Source organism: Sciurus carolinensis, chromosome 5 (genome assembly GCF_902686445.1).
Source record: "Sciurus carolinensis chromosome 5, mSciCar1.2, whole genome shotgun sequence".
In the NCBI taxonomy this organism is placed as follows: domain Eukaryota; kingdom Metazoa; phylum Chordata; class Mammalia; order Rodentia; family Sciuridae; genus Sciurus; species Sciurus carolinensis.
Genome location: NC_062217.1, coordinates 45857338 through 45869341, shown reverse-complemented (window position 1 = coordinate 45869341; position 12004 = coordinate 45857338). Strand labels below are relative to the sequence as shown.

The 12004-nt window shown below is 36.8% G+C and overlaps 1 protein-coding gene across 3 annotated transcripts in view; it reads right to left on the bottom strand.

The window, feature by feature from the left end:
* Positions 1 to 316: 316 nt before the first annotated feature.
* The window catches only part of Epsti1 (epithelial stromal interaction 1), a 99372-nt gene continuing 87684 nt past the window's right edge, over positions 317 to 12004 (bottom strand). For all 3 annotated transcript variants that reach the window (XM_047553467.1, XM_047553468.1, XM_047553469.1), the window contains 2 exons: positions 7623 to 7722; positions 317 to 833 (listed from right to left, as the gene is read on the bottom strand). In XM_047553467.1, coding sequence (XP_047409423.1) covers positions 825 to 833; positions 7623 to 7722 — 109 coding nt within the window. In that variant the 3' untranslated portion in view covers positions 317 to 824. The remainder of the gene's footprint in view (positions 834 to 7622; positions 7723 to 12004) is intronic.

Below are 12004 nucleotides of genomic sequence, written 5' to 3'. Positions count from 1 at the left end.
CATTGAATTAGCAACAGGAAATAGGTTCCATAGAACAAAAATATGACACATTTCCAACATACCTACAAAACACATGTGGTGTCTATATTTACCTTTAGTTGATTTTAATGAAACGTTGGCCTTTTATGAAATAAACTGTCCCACTCTGAAAATAAGGGGAGCCATATTAAATAAATCTGGAACAAAGTAAGACCCGATAGTGATTACATTATTATATTTGATCTTATGGACTCTAAAAGGAAATATTAAAATGAGACCTTCTCAAGGGAAAAAAACTCAAGAGCTTGTCATTAAAAATAAAAACAACCCACTGATATAGAAGTAGAGCTTTATTTATAAATTTGTTAAAAGAATACAAAAAATTTTTTCTTTTGGTCATATTTGTACTCTAGATTAAGAAAATGAATTGACTGAAATCTTAAATACCCCCAAAGCATTTAGTTAAGCATTAGTAAGTTACAGAGATACAAGCCTGAAGCACCCATAGCTCTTGCTAACATGAAAAAAGTGATTCCCTCTTTTTCTGTCTTACTAACATTGCTCTAATTATTCTTCTAATAAGAGGCAAAACCAATTATAAAAATAAAGTAACATTTTGCTGGCAGTAGAGATAAAATATGAGTTCAGTAATCAGCTCCTGCAAACATGCATAACTAATGACTGAAGAAATCAACCATCCCTAACCACTCTGTTGAGTGGATGGGCAGTTGAAGTTAAGGTAAAAAACCAGTGAAGCTAATCAAAACTACATGAAGAAGTAGTAGGGGGTTTTCAAGGGGTTTTGCAAGGCCAGTTGATGAGAGCCAGACGGAAGTAAGTATTTCTCATATACCCTAGAAGGAAAAGAAGACAAAAATTACCACAAGGAACAAAATAAAATTCAAAAACTTTGTAGTCCAAAACGAAGTTCCTTCAACAAATACTTTCACTGCATCAGGTGAAAAAGATGAGTTTTTAATGATGAAAAGTACCAGTGAAATGGTTTAATTTTCAAGTCACATTGCATTTAGCTTACCACGTAGTCTCTGTTAAGAAAGTAACAGCTTATCCAAGGATGTCTTGTTGGCTGTGTTCTTAGAGATAGGCTAACACAGGCCCCAAATAATAGAGTTCACAAATGTTGTCACCCTCCTCCAAAGCTACATCAAGTACAGAACAACCCAATGTGAACAATTTAAATGAAAATGTATCAAGTGGAGGTACGCGGCTCTACGCAGCAGGAAGATGACTTCCCAGGGGACCTGGAGGTAGAGAGAGAAACTAATGAGTCCCCACTCCCACTGCGTGCAAGGGGTCAAGGAATCTCCAACAAAACTTCCACAGTGCTAGGTCAAGTGACACTTAGGATTCAGACAATTGCTGTTTTTTCTAACACTCTGGGAAACTAATCTCAGGTGACCTCATAGGTCATGGCATAGATCAAGTGTTTAATTGCCCTTGGAGACATAGGATTTAGAGTTTCCACAGCATCCCCAAAGGTCCTGCCTACTATTAATCAGAAAAAATATTTAAAGTGATAAAGTACCCCATACTAAAGAAACCTAATGGGGGACTCTGGAAAAATCAAAATGCATTTTTAAAATATAAAATCTATTTTAAATTATAGAAAAATAACTATATATTAGGCAATATGAGAAGACTAATGTAATTTTTTTTTAATTTTAAAAATACAAATCAATCTAATTTGTCTATCCAACATATACTTATTGGGGTCCTGCTGCTTAAGTGTCTAGAAGACACTATTAAAAACAACTATTTCCTTCCAGGGTTTTCATCATAGTTTTATATTTTCTGTCTCCCTCCTTTTTGTCTCTGTCTTAGGCTTTCTGCTGGTTCCAATGTTTTCTCTAAGCCCCATCTGTGATTTGGGACATAGCTCTCCTGCCACATTCCTTGAGGAAACTCAATATTCATCTATCAACTTCTGGATAAATGATATGCACACAATATACTCTATATACCAACTTGTGTCCACTTGTTATGTATAAAACAGATCCTGAATAAAAACATACTTTGTGGCTCCTCTTCTGACTTTTGTATGGTGTTCTTTGATGAGCAGATGTTTTAAATTTAAATGCAGGTATTTTTATCATTTCTTTTTGGCTCATACTTTGAGTTTTACAAAACCCTTCCCTAGTTCCATTGCATTTGTTTATTTATTTATGATATTAAGGTATTGGGGATTAAACCCAGGGGCACCTAATCGCTAAGCTACATTTGCAGACCTTTTTTGTTTTTTTTATTTTCAGACAGGGTCTTGTTAAGTTACTTAGGTCCTTACTAAGTTGCTGAGGCTAGTCTTGAATTTGCAATTCTCCTGCCTCAGCCACTAGAGCCACTGGGATTACAGGTATGCACCACCATGCCTGACTCCATTTTATAAGTGGCTTTATTTTTCTTCTAAAGTTTAAAAAAGTCTTCCTCTATTTTTAAGTTTTAATTTACCTGGAGTTTTCATGAATGCTTATCAGGAAAGTACCTAATTTCAGGTGTGTTCAACTGAAACTGAAAAATCCGTTTTCCCCCAGGGAGGTATTCTGCCTCTCAATCATACATCATACATCAAAATGGTGGGTCTATTAGTGACAAGTGCATACATATTAAATATTAATTAAGATCTCATATATTTCTTTATCTTTAGAAATGAATTAGCTATTCCTGATTCTTTGTTTTGATTAAAATTTAATTAAATCAGCCCTATCCATTAACAAGGTATAGCTTCTATGTATTTACTCCCCAGTATCTTTCTACAAAAATTTCATGTACTTTTTTTAAGTCCTGATATCTTTGGTTGAATCTTTTTATTAGGTTTCTTGTTTATTCCCAATGTAGATAAATGAAGTTAGGTTTTATATATTGATCCTATATCCATCAACATTGCCAAGTTCCTATTTATTCTAATAATCTGACTATAACTTTTCTTGGATTTTTGATGTAGAAAATTGTAGCATCTGTGATATAATATATAAATGTTCTTTTTTCTTTTCAATCTTTACATCTGATGTAAATGAAATGTTTTTTGGGGTATTTTTATTATAGAATTATGATCCCATTATCGGATAGAGAAATTTCCTTTCTATTCATAGCTTGCTAGAAGTTTTTATTTTTCAGTCACATGAGTTTTAAAATGTATCAAATTATTTCCCTGTCTATTGAGAAGATCATATGGCTTTTCTCCTGTAAGGTATGAGGTAACTTATCTTAGTGTTTTTTTGTTTTTTTTTTTTTTGTTTTGTTCATGATAAGCCGAGTTTGCATTTCTGGGATTGATCTAATTTGATCAGGATATATTATGCTTTTCAAAATTTCCCTATTGACTTGATCAAAATTTCATGTTTTTTAAAAATCTATGTTTATGAATGTGAATCTTTTTTATTTTCTGTATAATTGTTGATTTTATTTCAAAGTTACATGTATCTACTGAATCATTTTAGAAAATATGCCCTTCTTTTTCATTTTTCAGAAAAACTTTTACAGACACTTGAAGTAGTCATTCCTTGAAAAGTTTAATAAAATTGGAAAGTGTAATAAACTAACATGTCTAAGTCTGGTTTTTATTTTATGAGAAGACATTAACAAATGGATCTCAATAATATATGTATCACTTTGCATTTCTACCAATAATGTGTAAAGTACCTGTTTCCCTGTGGCTTTGCAAACAGAATATATTGTCTATCTTTTAAGGGTGTTTTTTAAACAAATAAGAAATAAGAAATAGTGTTTTGGTTAAGTTCTTAATTTCTTTATTATGATAAATTCATTGAGTTTCTTAATTTCAAATATTATTTCCAGAAGCTCTATTTTATTCTTTTACAAGTTTTAGTTGTGTCTTTAACTGTCTCTTGGTTTTTGCTCCTTATTCCAAATCCAATTTTTATTTCATCAAATGCTTTATACACAGCTATTTTAAATTCAGTATCTAATCATTTGAATTTATCAAATCATTTGGCTAAATCTCTTTGTTCTGTTTATGATGTTCAATCATAACCACTTGTTTCCTTGTATGAACATGAATTTCCAATCATTGCTTCATGCTTGGAATACACTGGTGAAAAAAACAATTAAAGGAACCCACCCTGAATGTTTTCCTGATAAGTGGATGATGATATATAATGGGGGGTGTTGAGAGAAGCATGGAGGAACTTCAGATTACATAGAGGGAAATGAGATGGGAGGGGGTATGAAAAATAGTGGAATGAGACAGGCATCATTACCCTATGTACATGTATGATTACACGAATGGTATGAATCTACATGTGTACAACCATAGAAACAAAATGATGTACCCCATTTGTGTACAGTGAATCAAAATGCAGTCTGTAAAAATTAAAAAAAATTTAAAAAAAGAATATACATTACCATGTGGAAAGACTAAGAATAAACAGCCAACAAAACATACAAATAAATTATGCTAAAAATTATGTTAGAAGTTGAAGAGCACTGTGGGAAAAGGAAGTGGATTCGTGAAAGGGGATTGCAGGAGAAGGAGAAGGCACAGGTGGCAGTCCTAACATAGGATAGCCAAGATAACCCCACTGAGATGATGGAATCAAGAAAGCACTTAAAAGAGAACCAACCATTTGGATATTTTGAAGAAGAGTACAGAAGGAGCATCAGATTCAAGGACCCTGTTTGTAGATGAAGATAGTGTCTTAAATATTCAAAGAAATGCAAGAAAGCTAGCAGTATGTAAGCTAGGATGAAATGGGAGAGCAGGTGCCGGAGACAGCCAGAGGTGAGATGAGGTCCGCATCATGCAGCACCCTGGAAGGTCACATTTAGGACTTTGGCTTTTATTCCATGTGACTTGGGAATTATGAGAATCACTGTAGGGTTTTAAGTAGAGAATTGATAGGAGTCAGATTCTCTCTAAGAACAGATTCCAGATGTGTTAAGTGTGGAAGCAAGAAAATGACCTAGGAGATTACTCCCAGGATCTGGATGAGCACTGACAGAGGCCAGAAGCAGGATGATGACAGTAAAGGTGGTGAGATGCTGTTGGATTAGGTCTGTTTGGCAAGAAAGATTGAGAGGATTTGCTGATGGATCAGTTTCAAGTTATGTGTGAAACAGGCTGTACCATGATTGAAAAGAGAAATCTGCAGGTAGAACACTAGGGTGGAAGCGATCAAAAGTTAAATTTTAGGTAAGTTAAGGTTGGAGAGTCTGTTACACATCTAAATAGAAATGCTGAGTGGACAACTGGATGTGCAAGTAAGAAGTCTGTAGGAAGAGAACAAAGGGAAATTTGGGAATAATAAGCATGAAGAAGGTATTTAATTTCATTAGAATGAATGAGAGCACCAAGGTATTAATGAAACAAAGTTTAAAAAGTGGATCAGTGTTGAAGTTCAGTGTTGAAGAAGATAGGCAGGTGTAGAGAATTCAGCAAAGGAGAGTGGAAAGAAATGGCCACTGAGACGTGGAAACCCAGGAGTTGTCCCAGAAGTGAAAGAGAGAAAAGGAATGGTTAACCATGACAAATAATGCAGAGAGCCAAAGACAAAGACTGAAAAATAAGCTCTGAATTTTGCAGTGTGACCATAAAAAAAGACTTTTCTTCTTTTTTTTTTTTTTTTTTAAGAATGGTAGAGTTTAAACCCTGATTGGAATAGGGATAAGAAAAAAATATGGGATAAAATAAAATAGAGATGCAAAAAAGGACACTTCTAGAAGTTTTGCTCTAAAGAGGAACAAAGAAACAGGAGAGCAATGAAAGGAAAGTCAGTTATCAGTAGAATTTATATTTATATTTTATGCTGATGAAGTTTCTTTTTGAGATGGAGCGTCTAGTATTCAGGAGAGAAGGGAGAGCATGATTAAAACAAATTGTCCCCACAGGTTGAAGAAATAGAACCTGGCCCATAAGGAAAAGCAAGCATTTAAGTCCAGCCATCTCTGGGTAAGAGGAGGTAGAGGTAGGAGACCAAGGGAGTTCTCATCTTTCTGTCACTGCTTCTCACAAGTATGGGAAGAGTCAACAACCACTTTGGACTTGGATATGCCTGTAACACTTTAAAAGAAAAAAAAAAAAAAAAAAAAAAAACTCCACCCAATCATCCTCACCATTACATCATGAGAAAATGGCAAAGCTCTTTCATCTGTCAAGGAGTCTAGCAGAGATTTGCAACTCACTCTCTAAGGCCTACCAAGAATCACTGTTGAGTCAGAAGGCCAGATCCTCATTTCGTTAGCTTACTCCCATAGTGTTTGCATTTACAGTCTTCATTATCATCCCCTCAATCCCAGGTGTTACTCCATGTTGTTAAATAGTGGAGAAGTGACATATCTACAGTGAGTTTCCAAGTTCTGACCAAAATCTGAATTTCCATCCCATTTCACAACCAAGTTATATGAACTAGGATAAAGCCTTCAACTTACAATGCCCCATTTTCCATATGACTCCTACTCACATATTCTCATGAATAAGTCAGTACTGTGTATATCATATCAAACAAACAATGCAAAGACACTGTATTTTGCTTATTTTCTCTCTCTCTTCCATGTTGTCCTTATTCTGAATGCCATAGCAAAGCAAACAAATGTACATTATGGATAAAACAGACACATCCAGAATGCATTCTCTTTAAATTTTGCTTGTGTTCAATTATCTTAAGTATGTATACACTTATAAAATCCATCTATCAATTTTATCTTCTAGATGCCTTCCTAGGAAACAGGCATAGAAAATTTCTAATAGATTGACTTCTCAAAAATGATAAAAGAACTTATTAAAGGGTAATCTGTAACTTCCATTAGCACTTGATTATTTTGTTGAATTTTAATAAAGAGTCCTATCTGATATCTCTCTTGTGCATGTGCAGCTCTCTCTCACATCTCTCTTCATAGAAAATCTGTCTCTCTCTAGATACATATATATTTATATGTATATATCTATACATATTTTTAAGTAAGTACCTGTGCATGTGGGCTACAATCAAACTGTAAAACTTACTGTAGTTAGTTCTGATTCTGTGTACAATGCAATCTTCACAATCAGATACATGTCAAAGTTTTGGTGCTGCTTCAATAATGTATTGTGCACACAAAATACATTAAACACATATTACAATACAATTGCAAAGTTTCCGTCACAGAAATATGTAAGGGTATTTCATTTTCAAAGAGTGCCTTTTGCTGTAGGGGTTTTTAAAAATCATTTTGTAGTGAAAAATTAAATACGAGTTTCTTTGATGTGCTAGTTTCACTGAAAAGAATATATTACTAGAGAAATTGCTTACTATTTTTATAACCATATTTCGCTTAAGATGATCTTGGAAAAAAAATGTTCAACTGTTTTGTTGTAGGTATGGGCAAAAGGTGATAAAAAGCCTTATATTCCAGGCAATTAAGTTGAGAACAAAGGGCAGGTGTCATTTTTTTTCCTGTGATGGCCAGAGCTAAAATCAGGACACTCTCCATCTCCTCCTTCCTCTCACCAGAAGCTACTGTGGAATTTACAGTAATCACCCTGACTGACTACCCAACACACAGCTGAATAGCACACCAAAAAAGAAACATCTGGGGAGAGGGCCACAACATATTTTTAAAATTCTCATTGTTTTTATTCTTCAACTTGGAAAGATGATTTTTTTTTTTTTAAGAGGAAAGAAAAAACTCACCCAGCTGTTGCCGCAATTCGTATTCCAATAGCCTCCAGACTGCTCGAGGCCACCTGGTTGACTTTTGCCTTGGAGTCGGTCCAGAAAAGCATTATTTACCCTTTAAAACAATGAAAAATGTGTGTAAGTAGAAAGCTTGCTTCAGGGCTAAGAGATTTCTGAGAACCTAATGTGCTGCATGAACTGACGGTAGGGATTGCTTGCTCCCTTTGGCTTAGCAGAAATCTACAGAAACTGCTTTTCACAGTCACCACATGGCGTGCTGGTCACGGTTCTTTACTAGAGCTGGTGCCAGTCTTGGCTTGAGCCAAAGGGAGCATGGATACTTCACTTGAGAGTTTCACTCACCCATCTTGCACCAGTCCATCAAGAGACTTGGCCATTCAAGTAACTGCAGCTCTCTGGGCTACAAAATCCAGAGACTGAGGAAAAATGGAAGCTTCAGCAAGAGGCAAAACAAAAGAATAACAAAAGCTAACTCTGGAGAACTCATGTTGCAGGACATTCCCACAGATGTGTACCCCATTGCCAGTCTTTCTAAATAAACCCTACAAGTGAAAATTTGAAAGAAAATGGGAAGAAAGTACAGGAAAAGGGAAACACCAGAGGAGAGAAAAGTTCCAGCTTTGGAAAGAAGGAATGGGTATATCTTTTCCTTATATTCTGTCATACTTGCAATGGCCAGTTTCAGAAATTAAATCCTGAATGAATAAGAAAATTATTATTATTAAGACCAAGAAAAAGGATACCTATACAGAGGTATTCATAGAGTCATTCCTCAAAATCCACAGGAGACTGGAGCCGGGACTCGCAGGGGCATCCGAATCCACTACTGTTCAAGTCCCTTATGTAAAGTGACATAGCTATTTGCATTTACCCTATACTCATCCTCCCATACATTTTAAATCATCTCTAGATTATATACGATACTTAATATAAGATCTATATAAAGGGTTGTTATACTGACAACCCTTTAGAACAGGTTTCTTTCTCTCTCTCTCTCTCTTTTTTTTTTTTTTTTGTGGTGCTGCAACCCTTTAGAACAGCCTTCTCTTGTGCTGGGGATTGAACCCAGGGCTTTGTGTTTGTGAGGCAAGCACTCTAACAACTGAGCTATATTCTCAGCCCCTGCAACCCTTTAGAGAATGACAAGAAGAAAGGGTCTGTAGATGTTCAGTACAGGCACAATGCTTTTTCCAAATATTTTCAACACACAGGAGGTTGAATCCATAGATGTGAAACCCATAGATATAGAGGGCTGACTGTATTCTATTTCTGGAGCTGGATATGGGGGGGTTCGCTTTATAATCAAAATTGTGTATTTGTTTTGTGGACTTTTTTGTTTCATATTATAATTATTAAGATTAAAAAAAAATACATATAACGTCATCAGCCCATGCATGGCTGAGTATGGTTAGGGTCTTGGAAGGGAGAGAAATAGCAATGGATTACTTAGGAACTGTGTGAATAAGACCACGAGCTTCTTGGGAGCAGAAACAGAGCCTAGAGCACTGCAACCACATGTAAAGAAGCTGGGAAGCAGTCATGGTAGACTCTTTCCAGTCATAAGGACTGGTCATGGTGAGTGTCTACAAGTCCTTGACTGTGGGATCTGGGCACTTTGAGAAAAATAATGGTTGGGTGGCAAAGTCAAAAGCTGGAGGTTGTTTGTCTCTCCATGCTTGCTCAGTGCTAGCCAAGATGCCAACTGTGTTTTGACTCATTTTGACCTCTGAGTTTTTGAGCTGCTCTTTCTGTACAATTCTGTCGGGCAGAGGTTTCATCTCAGCTGAGATACAGTTTTTTCCCCTCTTGCCATCAAATCTACCCAAGTGCTAAATGCTGGTCAGCCTGGCTCACTGCAGGACTCAATGTGAAAGTCACCTTTACTCAATCTCTCAGCAGACAGGTTGAAGGGTATCTTACTGAGCTGCAGACTTGAATATTAAGGAAGAGAAACTGAGCCCAACTCCCCTTAAGCAATACAGCCAATGGAATTCTGGATTGCCTATAAGCTGGGGCTCTTTATATCTAGTCTTTTTGTCAGACAAAGGGACTTTCTCTCATCATCCCCTATTCATCCCACCCTACATTCAAACCAGTAGAGGTCCTGTGTGCTCTACCCACTAAACACACCCTGCCTTCACCCACTTCTTTACATGAACTCCACTCTAATTCAAATCTGCATCACCTTTCTTGGGTACTGCCCCACTCCCACCCTCTGGAATCCAGTCTCCACACAACCACCTCCCTAAGTTATAATCCTCGCTTTGACTTTAACCCTCCCATGACTTCTCATTGGACCCTTGGGCCATCTTGTATTGCCTCACTCCTGCCTACTTTTTCTACCTCAAAATCATAATCCAACAATTTGGGATTCAAAGTCCATTCCCATGTTAGAACCCTGCATTTGCTCCTCCCCTGATCAAAAAGCAACATATGAGTACATGTTCCTGCCCCAATCTGTGTGTGTCTGACTCTCCCTGATACTTTGAGATCAGCTCTTCAGAGAGGCCTTCTTCAGTCTATCACCTCTGATAGCTCCCTTCACATCACCCTGTGATACAGTCTTCACAGTACTTATTCTTCACCCTCTAAAATAATCCTGCTGTTTAATTGCTGACTTCTGCTCCTCTCTTTCAGATTGTAGTGTCCAGGTGGTTTGAGTCCTTTTCTGCCTTATTTACCCTATTCTTGAGCTTGAACAAAGCCTTGGCAGAGTGAGCCCTGATAATGTACTTATTGAATAAATTCATTTTCTGGGCACACACCTGCTTTTGTGACAGCAATTGCACTGTGAAAATCCCACTGCTGGACAACACGCAGTACAGCTCACTGTCTATTACTCTCACTGCCTCGTCATGAAACAGGTACTACAGTTCCCTCCTGAGCATCGGTAACTAAGAGGGTCCCAGTGGTTGAGCTCTCCTTGATGCTTATGTGTGTCCTCAACTGGTCTGTCCATTGCAATATGAGTCAACCAAAGATGAGGGGTGGTAAAGAGATTTTTTTCTCTTAAACTCCTATCAAGAATACAATCCCAATGGCTCAGGAGGCTGAGGCAGGAAAATCATGAGTTCAAAGCCAGTCTCAGTCACCTTAGTGAGGCCTTAAGCAACTAAATGAAGCCCTGTCTCTAAATAAAATATAAAAAGGAGCTGGGGATGTTGCTCAGTGGTTAAGCACCCCTGGATTCAATCCCAGGTAACAAAAAAAGAATACAAACAGGGTGGGGAGGGAGGAGGGAAAGTGGTATTGGGGGTGATATTGGCTAAATTATATCATTATATTGTGTGCATGATGTACAAATACGTAACAACAAATCCCATCATTATGTACAACTCTAATGCACCAATTTTAAAAAATGGGGGAAGAAATAAAGATAGGGGCCAGGTTTTGAGGCACATACCTGTAATCCCCGTAACTCTGGAGGCCAAAGCAGAAGGACTGCAAATTTGAGGCCAGTCTGTATAACTCAGAGAGATCTTGCCTCAAAATAAAAAGGGCTGGGAATGTAGGTCACTGGTAGAGTGTCCCTGGGTTCAATCCCCAGTATTGCAAAAATAAATAAATAAAACTAAAGAATACCAATGGTGGAAAGTTCCAGTTTACATTTTTGTTTACTAGTTTGTTAGCATTATATCATATGTATTAACATGTATATTATAATATTAATATATGTTATAGCTGCCAAACTTGCACTTTAGGTTTTCTTCTTAGGGTGGATATTATTAAGACATTGTTCAAATTTCAATAAATCAATTTGGTTCACTCTGGTGTTCAACTTGTGGCCCAGATCCTATCAGGCCCTGACCCTCCTCCTCTGTCTGTTCTCTCTAGAGTTTCTACCTGTCTTCTCTTGCTCAAATGGTTACACTGGGTCAGGTTCAAGGGCAGGGGTAAGCTCAAGCTCAAGCTCATTACAGGATTCACTGAAAAACTCATGAGGAATCCCTTTCTGCTATAAAACTCAGGATGCTGTTTTATGCTATGTGAACTCTAAACAGGAGAAAGCATGTTGCCTTTCCAACCCCAACGCCCCTGTAGAACACTAACTTATGTCCCCTACACACATACTATAAAGCCTGTGGTGTTCCCTGAGTAAGGAAGACACAGTTATTTTGTTCATTAAGAGGTTATTGAGTGTTGGAGTCTCCTCTTAAGATACCATGGGAAAGCTCTCTACAAACTCTAAGGACAAGTCAAATGTAAGCTCTTTTCAAAAATTGATTAAGAACATAAAAAATTGTGTTTAGGATTTCAAAACTGATTTCTGAGTTTATTATCCAGAGAAACTTCCTTATGGAATAAATTTGGATTTACTTTAATTAGAATCAATAAAAGAGAAAATAAGATATAGAAAATAAACAGTCCCACCAATA